This window comes from Phascolarctos cinereus, unplaced genomic scaffold, assembly GCF_003287225.1.
Source record: "Phascolarctos cinereus isolate Bilbo 61053 unplaced genomic scaffold, phaCin_HiC Scaffold_5;HRSCAF=322, whole genome shotgun sequence".
In the NCBI taxonomy this organism is placed as follows: Eukaryota; Metazoa; Chordata; class Mammalia; order Diprotodontia; family Phascolarctidae; genus Phascolarctos; species Phascolarctos cinereus.
Window position 1 is genome coordinate 60,267,419 of NW_027555958.1, and position 20,258 is coordinate 60,287,676.

Below are 20,258 nucleotides of genomic sequence, written 5' to 3' on the forward strand. Positions count from 1 at the left end.
AAAAGGTATTTCAGTATTTACTAAGCAGATATAAGAAGGATAATTGTTACAAAAAGCATCCACCTGAACCATGGGCACACTCTCCTCTTGGAGAAAGGTGGTTTACCTTTCTTGTAGGACTCCACAAATGCATTGACTCTGAGAGGTAGGCTGACAGCTACACCTGTGCAAAGCTTTATGAGGATTCCACAAAGGAGAAAAGCACTCACAGTAACGAGGAACTTTGGCCACACGAGTCCTTTAAAAATTCCCCCTTTCCTCTTGTAGAGTACTGAAGCTGCATTTCCTCAATATATCTGGTTTGTCCTCAGTCTAACCTTCAGCTCCTGAAGCAGATGGTGCCATCTGCCACTCTTAACATCTGTGGGAATTCTGGATCTGACCTTCCAAATTTCACAAGGTTGTCATGTCACCTGGTCAAGGGCAGGTGAGGAAGGAAGAGGGAGAGGAGGAAGCACATTCCTCTATACTTTCTTCCCCCTTTCCCCTCCTCCCAGGGCAATTCCTTCTCAGAAGTTCTTAACTATTGGATTCTACCACCATTCACTGACCTGCAGTTGCAAATGCATCATTTTAAACTGGCTTGTATAACACATAAGCCCAGTGATGTCTTACTTCAGCCAAATCATAGCATATTTCCTGTGTTGTATCGTGTCTTCATCCAATGATCAGAACACTTTAGTCTTCCTGAAGTAATTGCCTGCTCCTTTGATTTTGATTCGATCTGAAAAGTCTGGGTCTCCTGTTTGCATTAACTGGGGAGGGAGCTACACTTTACTGTATTCCACTGGTCTGCTTAAAAAAAAATACACATGTATATGTGGTGAAGTTTTTGGCCTTTTTCTCAGTCAACATGCTGGGTCAAGTAAGTAGAATCAGGAGAACAATACACAAAAATGCCAAAAGGAAATTGAACTATGGTGAATTGTAAGGACAAATATCTACCCTCTAGAACAGATGGTAAAAGACACGTCTCTAAGGACAGAGATGGGACTCAGCCACATCCAGTGACTAGATGCAATGCTGCACACACTCCACATATTTGGAATAATAAATGGTCATTTTGTAGGTCATTTGAATAATAGTTTTTCCACTACAATGGAAATTTCAATGAAGCTGTTAAATGGAAGCGTAATTAGCTCTGTCTGCTTAACTCCACAGCACAAAATTAGGAACAAGTGGTAAAAATTGTAGATGCAAGTTTTGTTTTAATGTGAGGAAACGTTTCCTTAGAAGCAGACTTGTTCTAAAGTGAAATGGGCTGCTTTGAAAGGTAGTGGGATCTCCTTCCCTAAACTTCTTCCAGTGGAGAGTGAAGATTAGGGGTGTTGTAAAATGGATTGCTCTTCAGTTGTGGCTTCCATTAAATGAACTTTGAGGTCCCTTCCAACCTTGAGGTTCTTTGGTTTCTTTTACCTTTAATGTCTTAGTTTTCTAGATTTTTAAATGCACAGGAACAGGAAAGACTGCCTTCTGAATCCCACCCAATACTCTACTTCTCTCTGCTAAACACGTAAGGGTGGCCAATTCTTGATTATCTATATTTAACAGAAGTGCCTGAAGGGGCCAGGGCACATTCTCAGGCCTGACCCATGTTCTTGCACCTATATGCCATGTGCCATGTGCACACAGTCACCATTGCTATCTGAAGAGAGGGCACAGAAATCCCTTTCCCTCCACTGGAACTCCAAAGAAAGGAAATCTGACATTGGATGAGTTCTCACAAAGAAGCCACTTGAAAGACACTGGAAGCTGTCTCTCAGGCTTGTAACTCACTGAATGGGCAGTTCTCCCTGCCTCTTTTTTCAGTTTTCTTGGATACACACCCAGTTACAGGGATAAACAACAAACAATTAGGAGGTGCTGGTCACCCATGTCCTCTAGCAAGGGGGCAGAATTTCTAGCTCACTGGAAGAGGTCAATGTGCTTGCTCTACCCCATCACCAGCCAAGAGCACAACCCCATTATCTCAGATAATAGGTGTTCCCCACCTCTGGATAATCCATCAACAAATTGTGGCAAAGAGAAACATGTCCAGGGCATGGACAGGATACTGACCCAACAAGAAAACAGAGAAAGCCAATTCTGGTGCATACTTAGGAGGGATCCTGAACTGATTATCTAATAGCAATGAGAAAAATAGGCCTGGAAACATACCAATCCATATGGATCCCTGATCAAGGCTCTTAACCCTTTAGTGCTTTAGACAGCTAAAGATGCTGAATGCATTATAGCAGTTCTCTCATCTAGGAGTTCCCTATGAGAGGACAGGTCCATCCAGTACCTATCCCTATGAATAAAATCAGGTGAGATGATCTGGAGAAGGCTAGAGTATAGAACTGAAGAAGTAAAATGATATTGGTGACAACTACTCTCTATACATTTTCTCCAATGGAATACAAGGAAAGCTCTAGGAAGGAAGACATAGCTTGATCTTCTATAAATTTAGACTCCTTCATTTCCCAATTTTCAGAGGTAAAGGGGGAACATCTCCCACTCTTTCTATTTATATTAACATACCCAAACTTTAAGACATGATTTTTATTGAACATTTGTAAGACTCACTTTTACATTATTACAAATACTTTACAATAAAAAAAAACAGCTGTTAAAAAAAAAGAGGGACATTTTCCTGGATTTATCATCATACAGTTCAAGCAAAAAAATATTATTATCTAAATATGAAGGTCATTTTCCAAGTATCCAAGCAGAATACTTATGGACTCACTTCATCAAAATACACTACACACATATCTATAGATACTTATTGATAAATATTTTCACAATTAACCAATAAAGCACATCTACCTCTTTGGGTTTGTCTGTGTTTCTTTCCACAGACTGAATCAACCTTCAAGAGGATGGGAATATTGCCTGTATTCATTTCCAAAGAACAAATGGAATATTCAAATGGAATAGCTACAAAGTGCCCTGCTCACATAAAATTCCACCAATATTTACTGGCAAGATATTTCTGGGTTTTTATAATGGAAGGTAACCACAGAAGTCTGGAAACAAAGCATACATTTCCCACAGAATTTAAAGCCTTTGCCAGTCTTGCTCTCTAGGGAAACTGGCTGAAGACCAGCCAAATATCTGCTTCATGCTCGTTGTATCATCTGATGTGGGAAGATCTCATACATTAGGGGATTTTCCTGGAGTGGTCTTTTAGGGTAGGTTTACTATATGTCCATTTTATTAGTGCATTTTAAAAGATTTAATGGAAGGTACAAACAGGTTGGTACTCGAAAACTTTTTTGGACACAGTGTGTCAGGTCTGAGAGTAAGAGACTGAGAATTTCTCGTTATGAATTAACACTTAATAATTTTGTTAACCGAATAAACAAAAATTAACATTGAATAAAGGTGCTGCTTCTTCCCATACTAAGCTATTGAGTTATGCACAGTATCTCATAAACATGAGGGCAGAAGAAAAACAAATTAGTGACTCTTTCCACACAAACCACCATCCCTTGGAAGAGTACTGGACACACTCATTATTCCTTGATGGCAAAGGAACAATCATTAGATGTTATAAAGATCGTGCCAGACTTTGTCAGAAGGAGATGAACTCCAACAGTGTCTCATAACTGAGAGCAATATTACTGTATCCTAGAGGCCTCGTACTTCAGAGTGCTATTACATAATCAGAACTACTTAAAAGCTTTTTCGGCTAGCCAGTAAGAACACCGATACACTAAATTGTTCCATACCTTACCAGCTTTGAACACAGTTGTACCAAGTTTCACAACTGAGGAAATTCAAAATGGATATTAGAATCCCAGACCTCAGAGTTAAAGGCCATCTTGTGCAGTCCTTTCATTTTACAGACAACCTGATATCCAGAGAGGAGAGGTGACTTGCAAGGCCAGGACTAAAAATCCACGCCCCCCCGACTCCCATTCCATTTTACTAACACCAGACTGACTCAGTTGTTTATAATTACATCTGGATTATTTCACAGATTATTTGGAAGATATTCATTGCTATCTCATTTGAGTATCTTTCCATTGGAGGCTGGTGGGATATTTACTACTTTTAAGCTACTACTAGGTTAAATTTATGGGCTCCTGCGTGTTCTGGGAGCCAGAGGATGTGGGTTTGAATCCAGGCTCAGATACTGTGTGACCTTGGCTATGTCACCTCTTGGGCCTCAGCTTCTTCATCTATAAAATGAAATAACTGAACTCTAAGGTTCCTGCCAACGCCACATAAAAGCCAAGCCATTATTAGAGGAAAACAGCTTGGTTATTAACATTATTGTTGGCCTGTCACTGGAATGAGATAAAATGACAGGCTTCAAGGTTTGGGGTCTATATTGTCCTGCTAAAATGTCTGTCAGATTAAAAAGAGTAATTCATGTGTTCCTTCAGATCTTTTCTGATTTGGGGGAACCATGCTTAGCCTTGTGAAAATGGACACTTTGATTGACCTCTACTGACACACTACTCTGAAAGATACCATTTGTTTTTTCCTTCATCTTTACTAATGTCTTTCTCTGATATTCTGAAATATACTTATATTCCTTAAGAATATATTAATACGGGGCAGCTAGGTGGCGCAGTGGATAGAGCACCAGCCCTAGGGTCAGGAGGACCTGAGTTCAAATCCTATGTCAGACCAGACATTTGACACTTACTAGCTGTGTGACCCTGGGCAAGTCACTTAACCCCAACTGCCTGGCAGGGAAAAAAAAAAAGAGAGAATATATTAATACCCTTCTTTGGGGCAGGATCAGAAAAAAAAGTTTCCTCTTTCAGATTTCTAAAACTTCTTTGGTTCTAAGTATTTGAAATTTGTTTTTTAATGTCTAAAAAAATCTATTAAAACTGCAACTAATTTTTAGAACTAGACCTTCTAAATGTAAATCAGAATAAAAATTAGACTTGTGGCTTCAAATATACTTGATGACTACTGTGATGCTCTGAGGCAACTGGAAAAGGAATGCAGATGTTTAATCAGACATTAAATAATACAAAACTTGCAGCAAGACTAGAAAATTTTTTTTTCCATGAATGCAATACTAATGGAACATGAAAGAGAAATAAAATGATGTTACAGGCTCTCATTGAATTCAGATCCTAAAGGCACTTACTTACAAGTGCTTTTTTCCTCTCCAAATTAACGTCTATTTTCATTAAAACATTTTCCAACTTTATATTGGACAATTCCAAGATCAAGATTTACTGCTAGCTGTTGGATTTTAAAAATAAAGATACGATTTTTAGTTTTCCCATTTCTTTCCACACTTTATTATTATTTTAAACTAGTATTGCACTCTGGAAATACATTCTGGCTCTCATCTTCATACAACCAAGCCAACGGATATAACTCCAATAAAAATATAACCTAGAAACAGTATTTGGGCAATAGAAAAATATGTTTTTCAATGTTATGCCATTAAGAAATTGCTCTTTTTAAATGATACTTTTGGTTCTCTATTAAAATTATCTTTTATTTTCTTTTTTACAATGATTTCTATAATATACGGGATAGTCTATATTCTGTGTTTGCAAATAACTTTTTAAAATAAGTTTTTCTCATTAATTCTCAATGATTGCTTCTCCAAAAGAATTTCTAAATAATGTTTCAGGAAACTCAAACCCTAGTCATTCTAAGTATTCTTCAACAAATATTACTTTCTCTTTATTTTTAATCTACATTGGTAGGGAGAATATTTATTCCAAGAGTTTCCTAAACTAATGAAATTACAAACCTAGTTCCACCTGCCCCCCTTCCAAAACAAAACAAAAAAACCTACAAAACGCAGCCCAGGCCCTATACTTAAAAATAGCATTGGGCCAAAGTATCATGAAGCAACTGTCGAATGCACGTATGAACAATGGAATACCAGAAAAAAAAAACAGTTAAGCCCAACATTTGCTGTGATAACTGCTTCAAACCTCTAAATACTAGGTTAAAAATAAAACTTGAATATTAAAAATAGTTCTCATTTAAATAAATTCTATAATTGTTCCTTAATTTAGTCTAAATGAAAATATTTTTGCCAAAAAATTCTATTTGCAGACATTTTGATTCAATGCCTTACTTGGACACAGCGTGTCAGGTCTGAGAGTTAAGGGGCTAGGAATTATTCATCAGGAATTAATATTTTGTTACAGTGATTAAATGATCCAGAATGGAAAAGGTGAAGTTCTTTCACAGGTATACTGCAGTGTCGACGGTTCCCCCCTTCCCCGCCCCCTGCCAATTAGAAATGACTCATTCCATAGATAAGTGGAAGTAGGCTACCCAGGCTCTGTATTTTCTGATGTTGTTTTTGCTTATCCTCCTTTTCTCAAGGCACCTTTGGGCATGGTTAAGGGAAAAACTTAGTACCTGACCACAGAGGGCAGACAGAAGAAACAAATCCACATCATCAATGCCAAGCAGCAATTTGTCTGCTCTGCTCTATCCCATGTCGTATTGGATTCATTCTCCAGGCTCACACAGATTTGAGCTTTTGTGCCAAAGGCCACCCTGGTTCCACTGAGATGACAATTTTACTTTTAGTCCTCTGAGATTTTGCACCTAAAAACAATACATTCCATCATTCTGTGAGTTAAATGAACTCCTAGCTGGGACAAGGTGACTTCTGGTGACCTAATATATTGGACGTTAAACTTAAAAGCTTACTTGGAAACATTTCCAGAGTGACAGTGCCCATAGTTTTTCCATATCTATTAGCAAATAGGAGCAATACTGTGTATGAGAATTCTCTTTGATGAGGCTAATCCCACTCACTCAATCTTAACTTTTATGTACCTGTTTTTGGGCACTGCAGGTGAATTCATGTTTGACAAATTTAGAACCAATAAATGCTTTGTATATTTAGATCAGAGAGAAGCATTTTCCCTAAGAGCATAAATCCATATTTTAAATTAAGTAATGCCTGGAAAAGGGATGTCAATTTGGTAGCGATATTTTAGGTAGTATATAGGAAGAACTCCTTGAAAAAAACTATTAATATAAGAAGAATTTATAAATTTGGATTCCAACAGTTAAAAAAAAGGACTTTCTCCTTAAAGCCAAATTCCAAACATATTAATTATCACTGATTGTGAATACAGAAATGACACTTATATTTTAATATATATATTAATAGCATCTCTTTTCCTTTCCAAGACAGGATAAAACTTTTCTAAGTAGAAAGCAAATATTTCACTAATACGTACATTTGCAACTTATGCCCACATATGGCCCTCACTGTGTAATGATGACTTGTACTACCATGCTGAAGTGTCCTGTCATGGAACAAGAGGCACTTTGAGATGAACAAGACAAACCAATGTTCATTTTCTTTTTTCACAGAAGAAACCATTTGATCTTCTCCTGTGCACTTTCTCACAAGAGTTTGAGAAAAGGGACCTTATCAGCATCTGAGATCCACAGGAAAATGCTGCGTTAGCGTTTTATAACGACTTGTTCATACGCGCCAGATCCCACTCTGAAACAACAATACAGAAACAAGGTTTTAAATCTAGAGCCCAAAATTTGGGATTTCATCAGGGAACTGTGGTTAAATAATCAAGGAATTTTGTCAGGGAATAATGGTTAAAACCAAACGAACAACTCCCTATTACCTGCATTTTAGGATGACCCTAAGTTAGGCCAGTCCCCTAGCAGTTTAGGTTTGATGCTAGAACAAAACTTTAAACACTTTAAAGTCATTCAATAGTTAAAGGAAGGAAGGAAGAAAGGAAGAAAGGAAGAAAGGAAGAAAGAAAGAAAGAAAGAAAGAAAGAAAGAAAGAAAGAAAGAAAGAGAAAGAAAGAAAGAAAGAAAGAAAGAAAAATTCCCTTAACCATAGCAGGAGAAAGATATTTAACAAGGATAGACAGTAAAGTCACCTTGAGTTGATTCAGTCACCCATTGTAATCCCCCAGCCAAAATCTATGAGAACGCAATCCTTTCTCCCCTGCTCCCAACCCTGGCAGGTAACTAAGGTCAAAAGTCTGAGCTCTTAGTCCACAGAGCCAACCAAGTCATAAAGAATGTTTTAATACTTTTTAAGGAAAAACTAGCCTAATCTGCATGGGGGAAGGAATAAAAGATATTGCTTCCATCACATGTTTTTATGGTGAATTTTCACACATTACTTAAAGATTTCATGAAAACAAAGCATGCAAAAATAATTAGTGGATTAACATGTTTAAATTTCCATAAATTTCCACTATCCTAATTTTAGGTTCTGATTATATTAAACTATTGTAAGACTAGGCTAGGTAGCTGCTTTTCCCCCTGGCTTCTTCCCCTTCCAAACCATCCTTCATATTACTGAATGAATCTTAAGATAGGATCATAGTTTTAGAGCTGAAAGGGCCCTTAAAGATCATCTAGATCATCATTTCACAAATGAGGAAACTGAGGCCCAGTGAGGTTAAAAGACTTACTCAAGGGTAGTGACAGAGCCAGGATTTGAACTCAGGTCCTCTGATTCTGGGTGGCTAGGTGGTGTAATGAATGGACTGACAGGCCTAGAGTCAGGAAGACCTGACTTCAAATCTAGCCTCAGACACGTACTAGCTGTGTGATCCTATTTGCCTCAGTTCCTCATCTGTAAATGAGCTGTAGAAGGAAATGGCAAACCACTCCAGGACCCTGGTGAAGAAAACCCCAACTGGGTCACGAAGAGTCAGACATGACTGAAACAACTGAATAACAACCACCTCTGATTTTAAATACAACATCCTTTGCACTACACCATGCTGCCTTCAAACATGGCTACACCATCATATGAACAGCAACAACTAGCAGCAGCACAGTGGAGTGGGAAAGCACGGGTGTGAAAAGGCTGGCTCCATTCCTTACTAAATCACGTGAACACAGGCAAGTCAATTCACTTGTCTGAATCTGTCTCCTTACCTGTGAAATGGAGATGATGATACTTGTTTTATGTCCTTTATGTGGCTATCCAAGACTCAAATGAGATAAGCAACGTAAAGCACTTTGTAAACTCTGAAGCATTGTCTAAGTGTTGGTTATCATTATTGTTACCTTGTTCTAATTCTTTTTAAATGAGATAGATTTCAGCTAGAAATGGTCTTGGGACAAGTGGCTAGCCTGTTATTATTGAAAACTTTTCATTCTATGTAACTTGGAGATGTATATGGGATAGCAACATCTATTAAAACACCATTTCTTAAGTTTTTATAAATCAATCATTTGCCCAGGCAATTGTGGCAATAGCTTGGTTTGTTATGATGGTCTAGTACCAGTATAGTTTATTGGCTGAATTTTTTAGGCTATTTTGAGGTTTGTATTTGTAGCATGGGAGCTTGCCATCTTGCAATTCCATAAAAGATGTATAATTGTGATGCCTAATTTTAGCCACCAGGTTATATCTTGCCGGGCTTTTGAAAGGTATTAAATTTTTATAGCCTGCCGCGTTGGGTTACATAATCTCCACTATTTCTTCTCAAAATCTCCTTTGTTCACTAAGTCCAAGATCCGTAAGAATAACCCTCTGTAGTTTCTTGTAGCAATGACCTGCAATTAATGACTTAATTTACATCATAAATCTGGTTTCCACAAATAAATACACAACTCAGCCAATTTGTTGGATGCTTCTTTGTTGACACTATTGGTGCCTTCATCATATGGATGTCTCCCATTAAGAACCTTTTGCTTCCACTGCTGGATCTTAAGTTACTTCATAGCCTCTATCAAGAGGTAAGTCACTTTCAGTTACATTATACAAACCCAATGGAATTTGATATCTGATCCATGATCAGACTATTGCTCAGGGAAGTGATGTCTGCTAAATACCAAAGTATTTTTGTAAGGTTTTGACCTGTTTAATGTGGTCTAAAAATGTCTATCCTTTTAGCATGGAAGTATTAATCTTTTTATACTTGCCTTAGGGTGAAGGGCCTTATGTTTTGTTAATATGGTACAGGTTTGTGTTAGAGTACGTTCCAAATCTGTGGTGGTCCATTTTACAATTCTGGAAGGTGTATGTTAGGACTGGTATTGAATAGATGTTAATAATTTTTTTCCCCATAAGTTTGATTTCAGAATGCCAGTAAGCCTTTTAACCTATCCAACTACAGTCGTTTCCTTGTTATCCCAATGTCGGGTTTTTTTCTTTTTTTGCCTAGAGAAGACCAAGCTTATTCGTAGGTTTTCTCACTTGTTCAATATAAACTTTGGATTCAAGCTCAAAATCTTTACACTGTATCTTTCCTTATCATATGTATCTCACATTTACCAAATCTAATGACATTTTGATATCAATGGAGAAAGATTCCATGAGATGAATGAATGAGTTGTTTAATTTTATTTTTGGGTGGAGTCATATAGCTTGATGTCATTCATATGCATCCAATAGTTAATATGGTGTTTTGGTCTGACTTCTTTAATTTAGAAGCCATAGTCAGTTCTTTTTAGGGAAGATAACAGATTTAATGCTAAAAAGAGCCATAAGGGGTTTAAAGTAGTTCATTTAAAAATGGCAGATTTGAGTCAAAGCCTTTGCAATAATCAATGAAGGGAATGTGTATGTCATGGCATTTTGGAGCAGTTTCTTTAATAAGTACTGATTGATAATAAGTTACTTTTTATATCCCTGGACTTTGGGATACACCCTTTTTACTCTTTAACCAACATATTGTTTTCTTATTAAGTGTCTGTATGTATCTTTTTTTTGTGATACAAGTTGAAATGCTTTGTATAAATTACATGAACATATAATTGGCCTGTATTTGGAGGGGTCCACTGGTATTCTCATTCATTGATAATAGCCATGTGATGCCTTTTGTTAAGAAAGTTGGTATCAACATTCCGTTTGATAGAAAGCCGGTAAAATGCCTTTCTGGTAATTCACATCCCCCTGAGAAGTATTTTAGCCAATCATTCTGGATCTTATCTAGCCCCACTATTTTCTAGTTTGGGGGGGAGAAACTAGAGTTTCCATCACTTCTCTTGGGGGTAGCTCTTCTGTTGTTCATCATAATATGGTGCACAACTCGTTTCGCATCCAACTTGCATTTTTGTTGTGTTGGCCTTACTGCCACAATCCAGATGACCATAAATTTTCTACGTGTCCTTCAGAGTTTCTCTCTTGACTTTGATGTCTTTTACTAAGTCTTGTTTTATGTTAAATTGTTCTTATTGTCTCACCTTAACCTTTTGAATTTTACTTTCAGTTACTGCTCTACCGAATCTAGGATTCCTAATATGCTTTTGTTTTCTAGATGTCTTTTCATATGTTTCTTTTTTTGTGCCTTCAATCGGGTGAATTTAGCATTCACATTTCTCTTGCATGTAGCAGCTACTGCTGTAATCTTTTAATACCTTTCCAAAAACCTTCAAAAGCTCTCCCAAGCCACTTATGCCAGGACAGTGTTTGATGCCTAACTGTAGGGTTGTTCCTTGATAGCGCCATCTTTCCTTTTATGATTCTTACTGTGGCAAAAGCTACCACATAAACTACTCTTTGTAAACCTTGAAATGTTTTCGTATTTTCTGTCGAATACCACGAAAGAATATTACGGGTTGTTTTCATGTCATCAAATACTTGGAAACTTTATGCTGCCCTGTCTAATCTTTGACTCTCAAGAGCAGTTATCTCTTGTATCACTTAACCTTTCTAGACCTCACTTTTTTATTTGTAAAATGAGGGAGTTAATATTAGTTGATCTAAGGATTCTGAACAATGAATGTACAATAATCATTAGATTTTAAGATCCTTGAGGGCAGGGACTATCTTTTGCTTCTTTTTGTATCCCCAGACATTAGCACAGTGCCTGGCACACAGTAGGTACTTAATAAATGTTTATTCATTGATTAAAGAAGTTCTTAATTTCTTCTAGCAGTGGTAGGCATTTCCCAAGGCTCTGTCCTCAGATTCTCCCTTCTCTAAATAATCTCTCTCTTGGTCATCTTATTCTGGGATTTAATTATCACCTCTATGCAGATGACTCCTCTAAGTCAGTCTCTTGCTGACCTACTATGACCCTATTATCTTCAACTGCTTGATAGATGAAACTATCTGCATATCCCACCAACACATGAAATTCAATAGATGGGGGTCTGACATGGATGTTGATCCAGAATAATAAGATAGGAGGGGAATCAAGAAAGACAAGTGTTGTAAAAACCCAGAAAAGTGTTCAGTCTCCAGGATAAAATGTTGCATAAATGTGAAGAAAAATGAAGATTAAGGCTATTATGATTGGCAATTAAGAGATCATTAGTAACTCTGGAGAGGGTAATTTCAGCTGAATAGTGAGGCTGGAAGTCATACACCAGAAAATTTAGAAGAGAGTAAAAGGAGAGAAAATTAAGGCGTCAAGAACAGATGTTTTTTCAAAAACTTTGGCTGAGAAAGGGAGGAAGGACATAGGAGATAGCTAATGGGATGGTGGGATCTACTGAGGGTAGTAAGGGATGAATACTTGGGAGTTTTTGTAGGCAACAGGGAAGTAACCTAGGAAGAGATCCAAGATTAGGGGAAAGGGGATGGTAGTGGGGACAATGTACTGGAAAAGATACAAGTGATGGGATCAAGGATACATGTAAAGAGGTTGGCCTTGGTGAGGAGTATGGCCATTACTTCATCGGAGACTGGATCATTGGAAGAAATGGGGGAGGGGAATAATGTCACTTGGGTTCTTTATACCTTTCAGCCATTTGTGTAATTGTGAAGTTGCAGTCTGTTATGGAATCACTGTTTGTGCCCTTCATCAAGGATGCCTTGGATGTATATGTGTGTGTGTGTGTATGTGTGTGCAGACATTATTTTCATTGGCAAAGTAGGCACTGAGAAAGTTGGTAGATGTTGATATTTTCTATGTCACCTATTTTGGGTACTAATTTGGATAAAAATTTTAGGTCTTTTCCATTTCTTGTGTTTTCTGTTCCATCTCCAGTTTCAACCTTCAGTATTTCGGGGATAATTTGTTTATTTTCTCTCTTGTCAAGCTTTCTTTGTATTTATTGCTTTCTCCAGCACTTTTCTGTTTTGAGTCAACACTCTTCAAAATCTTCCACCATTTTGCCATGTGAGTTTATATTCTAAAATGTGTGGTGTCCTTCGCATTTAAAAACAACAACCTCCCCCAAACAAAAACTGGGGGTAGAAGTAGCTGCATGAAAACAATGTGTTGAGAACAAGGTTGGTGACAGTCCCTTGTATTCTCTTTTGGTGACATCACTTCTGGAATGTTATACACCAGAGGTATCAAATTACAACATCCCTCACAAGTGGTCATTCATCCTACCTTGGAAGAACTCTAGTGACAGAACTCCTCTTTTCCCAAAGCAATCCATCATACTTTTGGACAGCTCTAATTCATCCTAACATTGAGCCAAAGTTTGCCTTGTTATAACTTCTAACCATTCATGCTAGTTTTGCGTTTTAGGGAGTAATCTTCCAATATTTGAAGACTTCTATCATATTCCCCTGAAATCCTCTCTTTACTAGGCTAAACATCCTCACAACAGTTAATTTAGTCTCAATTTCTTCAAGAATCTGTTTAGAATACATACCTATTTGGAAGGTGATGACTGCCAAAAGATGTACTCCCCCCAGGACCCACAAATAGCCTCAGTCCTTCTTCTAAAAATTAAAATAAAAACTATGTTATTTTCAAGTAGTATAATAGCCATGGATAAATTTCATGTTACATTTTAAAGTTAAATGTTCTATCACCTCTCTCATCAAGTTACCTAAAGTTCTTTGTTAACTCAGTGCTAGAGAAATCAGTTTCTATGAATATCCATTAATACGTTTATTTCTTTGTCTCTATAATTACTTAAATAATGAAAACTCAGTCAATTTTAAATGATATTTGTTTTCTCAAGCACAATAAAACTTTTAATAGTAATATATACACCTTCAGCTATGGAGAGAATTCTGGGAAAGAAAGATCCTATCGTTGGTTTCTGTTTAAACAGTACATCCCTGGGAATTCCAGTTACCACAATGCCTTACTATTTGATGTACAGCTTCATTGGAATAATAAAAAAGAAAGCTGTCACAGAAATTCAAAACAATTCATAATGAGGAAACTGATGTATACTTATAAATCCAGACAAAGACAGAGGTTATTTGTCTTTTGTTTAAAAAAAAACCTGTTACAAATATATCTTTGCTTTTTAATAAAAGTCTACTCCTTGTCAAGTTCAAAATCCACATTCAGAAAGAAGTAAGCAAGAGAAGTAGTCTTGGGATTATAACAGATATCTATTTACTTGTTTCCCATAAAATCAAATGCCACAATCTATCTATCTATCTATCTATCTATCTATCTATCTATCTATCTATCTATCTATCTATCTATCTATATCATTGAATCTCTTCTTTTAACTCCTGATTTCCAAAATGTATTAGTTGCATAATTCTATGCATACCTTCTGCACTGGAGTCTAGGCTGAAGTCTTGACTTTGCAGTATCTTTTCAACAATATCATCTGCATCCACTCTGGTAGCATCAACGCGTTTTAATTGAGATTCCACAGAATCTTGTTTCACAGGGTGCCTTTGAAAATCAAGCATTATTTTGTTAAAATTTATATTTTTAAGTTTTTAAAATATCAAAAATTTCCCCTTTTTTCTTTTCCATGATATCAAAATATAGTATTGTAACCAGAGACCCCAAAACATACCTATTTAGTTTTTCTGATGATTCGTCACCATCTTGTTTAATGGCTGTATCAAGATTAAGATCAACTGCTTTCTGTTCAGCGTCATCACACGGCTCTAGGATACTCTCAATACCTGTTGATGTACTTCCCACTGAAGCGTTTCTCTTGTGGCAGAGGTCAGAGAAACTGGATGACCTGGAGTGACATGTACTATAACCTATCAGTTGAAAATTAAACTGGTTACAATGCTATTATCAAGAACAGTCTATAATGCAACATTCCATATGACAGTAAGGTTTAAATAATTTTGCAATATGAGTACTTCAAGAATTCAATTTCATTATTAACTTCTACCTGACACTTTTGATTGCTGGCTTGCATAGCTTGATGTTCTGGAATGTCCACAGGCACCAAGTTCATCTGGAACCGAGGCACTCTTTGCTGACAGATCTGTAATATGATATTATTAACGTTACTGATGTGACGGCTGTATAAGGCTATGGCCATACCATCTTGTATGTGGGATCACAGAATTTTGGTACTGAAGCAACCATCTAGTCCAACTGAGATCTTTACACAAAAAAGCATCTCTTCTGCAACACACTCAGATGGTCATCCAGGCTTTAGCCAAAGGCCTTGAGGGAGGAACCAATGTAATACCTCATCTATGTGACAGTCTTTCAGATACTTACAACTGCCAACCTTTCCCCAAAGATGTTCCCTTCTTCAGGCTAAATATCCCCAGTTCCTTCAACTAATTCTTATATGACACAAACACAAGGTCCTTCACCATTCTGGTTGCCTTCTTTGAGCTGCTCTTCAGCTTACGGGTGTCTACACTAAAAAGTGCCCAGAACTGTACTCAATACTCTGAGTGTCGTCTGATCAGGGCAGAGCACAGAGGGACCCTCACTTCTTTATTCCTCAAAGTTCAGCTGTTCTTAATGCCACCCAAAAGTATATTAGCTTTTTTGGCTGCCATCTTTCCAGAACTTCTGCTTTTCAACTATTCTCACACTTGTGGGGTTTATTTCTACAACTTAAATATAAAGATTTAAATTTCTCTCTATTAATTTTCATTTTCTTAGATTCAGGACAGCTTTTTGGCCTCTTAGAATCTTTTTTGGATCTTGTCATCTAGTATGTTAGCTAACTTTTCTAGCTTTGTGTCATCTTCAGACTTGATAAGGATACCATCTGAATTTTTATACAAATCACTGATAAAAAATAATAAACAGCCAAACCAGAGCACTGTACTGGAGGCCTCCTTCCTAGCTGACATGGAACGATTGAGTCTAGACTAGAGGTGGGGCACCTGCGGCTTCAAGACCACATGTGGCTGTCTAGGTCCTCAAGTGTGGCCCTTTGACTGAATCCAAACTTCACAGAACAAATCCCCCTAATAAATTTGTTCTATAAAACCTTGGACCCAGTCAAAAGGCCCACACTTAAGGACCTAGAAAGCCATGTGGCCTCAAGGCCACAGATTCCCTACCCCTTGTCTGGACAATCTGCTGTTTCTGAATCCATCCAATTGCCCACATTTCTCTCTCAATCTTTTCCACATGAACAGCATTAGATTATCAAAGACTTTGCTAAAATCGAGGTAAACTATCATCTGCTGGTTTGGAAAATGACAAAAAAACAAAAAAACAACAAAAAAAGGAAATAGGGCCACTCGAATCTAGCCAAATTACATGTGATGTCATGTACGTGGTTCATGTATACTTGAACACCTGAAAATTTGGTTTAAATATAAAGTGCTCGGCAAACCTTAAAGCACTATATAAATGTTAGCTATTATTAAAATATGAATCTCTTCACCTCATCTATTTTTCAGTTCCTTTCATACCTAAGTATTCTACTAATGGAATAAGGATTCACAAGGGAAATCTGCATTCTCCTAGCCATTTATCCCATTTAGCCTCTAACATCTGGTACAGATTCTGGCTATCATTAAGACTTCACACAAGTGAATGAACTCATGATGGAAGAGCAGTTCCCGATGATAGATGGTTGGGAGAAATTACAGGGGCATGCTGTAGTGTAAAGAAAGACCAAATTTAATCATGCAACTGTGGAATGTCAATGGAGGCAAAATAGCAAGGGGAGGGGTAGCTTCTGCATATGCAGTACCAGAGCAGGACACCTGACAAACATTCACAAACCTGAACATTTCCATATACAAAGAACAAAAAAAGAGGATTGTATACGAAACCATGAATACACATTAGTTTGTTTTTTAAAAGTAGATATTAGATTTAACATGGTAGTGCCCTGTTTGAATTCCCTTCTGTTTTCTGTGTACTTTAAAAAATATTTTTATTGAAGCTCTTTTGTTCAGATGCCACTATCATTCTCTCCCACTCCTCTCCCCTGATGCCACCAAAAGAAAAAAAAATCCTTCCTTGTAACAATAAGTATGGTCAAGTAAAACAAATGAAGACATTGTCTGAGTCTGAAAATCTCAGTCTCCTTTGGCCTGATAATTCGTTGGATCTTTGCCAAAAGATGGGAGGCATAACTCATCATCAGCGTTCTGGAGTTATGACTGACCATGCATGGATCAAAGTTCTTACGTCTTTCAAAGTTGTTTCCCCGGTTCTGATCATTTCACTCTGCATTAGTTTGCATAAATCTTCCCACGTTTCTTTGAATTTGTCCCTTTCATCATTACTTACGGTATAATACTCTATAATATTTATGCCATGATTTGTTCAGTTCTTTTGCTGCAACAAAGTGTTGCTATATAAATTTTTTGTATACATGGGTCTTGGCAGCAGGGAAATAGTAATAACTTAATAAATGCTTGATTTTTTAAAATTAAATTTTTTTTTCAATAAAATCCACCTTCTTTCCCTCTCACTTCATTCTTTCCTCCATTCTCCCTGCCCTTGAAAAGGAAAAATAAAACCCGTTATAAACATGTATAGGTAAGCTAAACAAATTCCTATATTGGCCATGGCAAAAAAAAAAAAAGTCTCACTCTACACTGAGACCATCCCCTCTCTATCAGGAGTTAGGACAGCATGTTCCATCATGAGTCTTCTGTAATTATGGTTGGTATTTGCAATGATCAATTTCTAAGTTTTTCAAAGATGTTTATCTTTACAATAATGTGATTGTATAAACTGTTCTCCTGGTTCTGCTCACTTTATGCTACATCAATTCTTACAAGTCTTCCAAGTTTTCTCTGAAACTTCTCTTTTCATTATTTTTTATAGTACAATAGCATTCAATCACATTACATACTATAATTTGTTTGTCCATTCCCCAAGTGATGGGTACCCACTCAGTTTCCCACTTTTTGCCACTGTATGCTTTTTGTACATCCTTAGTTAGTTTTGCTTAAGACTAATCTCTCCCTTAATCTACTCTTCCGCTTATTTTCCCCCTTTCCTGCTGTTTCCTTGATGAGTGATATGTATTACCTGCTCTACCTACCCCTCCTCTTTTACTGTAGAGACTTCTACTTGCTTATCCCGATTACATGAGATCCAAGTTCATCCCTCTTCTCCCTTTCCATTCTTCTAAGATCATCAAAACATATTAGATCCACTCCCAGATCCTCTGTCTAATTAATACTTCCTCTATGATCCATGATAATGAGAGTTCTCAAGGGGCTCACACTATGTCCCGATACTAGAATGAAAACAGCTTATCTTTACGTTTATTTGCCCATGTTTATTTACTTTTTTAATGTTTCTCTTGACTTCTGTGTTTGAACTTCAAAGTTTCTATGGAGCTCTGGTCTTTCCATGAGGAATGCCTGGAAGTCCTCTATTTCATTAAAGACCCATTCCCCCCTGTGATTATACTCAGTTTTTCTGGGTAAATTCTTGGCTGTAAGTTTATCCCCTCTGCATTCTGGAATATTGTATTCCAGGCTCTCTGGTCCTTTGAAGTGGTGGCTACTAAATTGTGCATCATCCTCACTGTGACTCTTTGATACCTGAATTTTTCTTTCTGGCTGCTTGCAGTATTTTTAATTTGACCTAGAAGCTCTGAATTTTGGCCATGATGTACCTGGGAGTTTTCATTTAGAGGTGACCAGCAAATTCTTTCTATTTCTTTCCTTTTATGATTTTTTGAATATGATATTTAAGCTGTTTTAATTGGTCATGGCATTCATGGTAGTAAATGATTCTTAAATGATCTCTCCTCAATCTGTTTTCCAGATCAGTTGTTTTTGATATAAGAAACCTTATATTTTCTATTTTTAAAGTCTTTTAGTTTTGCTTTAATATTTCTTGTTTTCCCATGGCATCATTATCTTCTTTCTGTCTGGTCCATTCTAATTTTTAGGGAATTTGTTGCTTGGGTCAGGTTTTCTACCTCTTATACCAAGCAGTTAATTTCCTTTCCAATTCTTTCTTCCATAGTTCTTATTTCTTTTCTATTTTTTTCCTTCTAGTACCCTCATTTAATTTATTAAAAACATGTTTTAACTCTTGCTTCAACCCTTCCAGGAATTCTAGTTGAATTTGTGCTGAAGGTGTGTTTTTCTTTGCTTATAGCTGTTTTAAAATAATTCTCTTCTTTAGAGTTTGAGTCATGAAATGTCCCTGTCTCTGTAAAAGTTTTATTTATTTATTTTTTGGTGGAATCTTTTTTTGTTTGCTCATTCTTCCTGCCTACTTCCTAACTTTGGACTTTATATGGAGGCTAGACTGTGTTCACTTCTGGAGGGAATGTCTGGATTGACCTTGTGTTCTCTGGATCCGTGCTACTGCTTTCTTGGAGGTATTGAATTATTATTCCAGGATCTCAGGGACAGCTAAGGCTTCAGATCTACAAGCTTTCAGTGCTCCCAAAGTGGCCTGATCTAGGGCAAACTTTGATTGCTGCCCCTCTGCTCTGAGCTCTGCAAGTTACTGACCAGGGTTTTAGTTTGAAAAATACACCTGTGAGCTTGCTCCTGATAGGAGTTATGGTATACTACCCAGTACTTAGCACAGTGCCTGGCACATAGGTGGCTCACTAAATGTTTACTGAATCAAAAAGACTGCAGTGGGACTATCAGCCACTTAGAAGCTCTACTGGCTTAGAGTGACTGGTTCCCCTTTCATCTGGGGTTCTGCCTTGGTTATTTAGCTGCATGTTTTAAAGTGGGCTGGAAGCTAGAACTGAGATTCTGTTCCACTCTGGGGAACTTGCTGCTTGTTTAATACATAGCCTACTGCCCAAGATCCTGGACCACCACCTTTAGGTACAAGTCTTATCCTCCATATACCTTGGAAGTTACCCAGAACTAGACAGTGAACAACAGAAACAATAGAACTGCCAGTGGGTCCCTATTCCTGGATCCTGTAGAAAGCTAGGTATCTCTGTGCTGGATTTGGGACCTCTTCTTGTCCCAGTGCACAGTCTCTTCCTGTGGTGAAACGGTTTGCATGGCATACTCCCAACTAGACACTGTGCCCATTGTCCACAAACCTCTCTGTCTTTCTCCCTATGCAGACCAGGGCTAGAAAAAAATGATTCACTGTGCATTTTTCCCTTGGATTTCACAATCAGGACTCAGTCTGGTACCTTTTCTAGATCTGTTTGGAGGTGTTATGAGAGAGCTCAGCTGTACTTCTTCCTGCTATTCCACCATCTTGGCTCTGCCTAATAAATGTTTGTTGATTGATTTCTCTCTGCCTTGACCTCAGCAACCTCCGGGAAAC

At 37.3% G+C, this 20,258-nt stretch overlaps 1 protein-coding gene across 3 annotated transcripts in view; it reads right to left on the reverse strand.

Annotated features, from left to right (window-relative positions):
- Positions 1-2,526: 2,526 nt before the first annotated feature.
- EEIG2 (EEIG family member 2) overlaps positions 2,527-20,258 on the reverse strand; it is an 82,030-nt gene continuing 64,298 nt past the window's right edge. For 2 of the 3 annotated variants that reach the window (XM_078154983.1, XM_021000422.2), the window contains 5 exons: positions 14,944-15,039; positions 14,611-14,806; positions 14,356-14,483; positions 13,492-13,561; positions 2,527-7,447 (listed from right to left, as the gene is read on the reverse strand). In XM_078154983.1, the coding sequence (XP_078011109.1) occupies positions 7,405-7,447; positions 13,492-13,561; positions 14,356-14,483; positions 14,611-14,806; positions 14,944-15,039 (533 nt within the window). In that variant the 3' untranslated portion in view covers positions 2,527-7,404. The remainder of the gene's footprint in view (positions 7,448-13,491; positions 13,562-14,355; positions 14,484-14,610; positions 14,807-14,943; positions 15,040-20,258) is intronic. The other variant, XR_013486880.1, reaches the window with a different exon arrangement.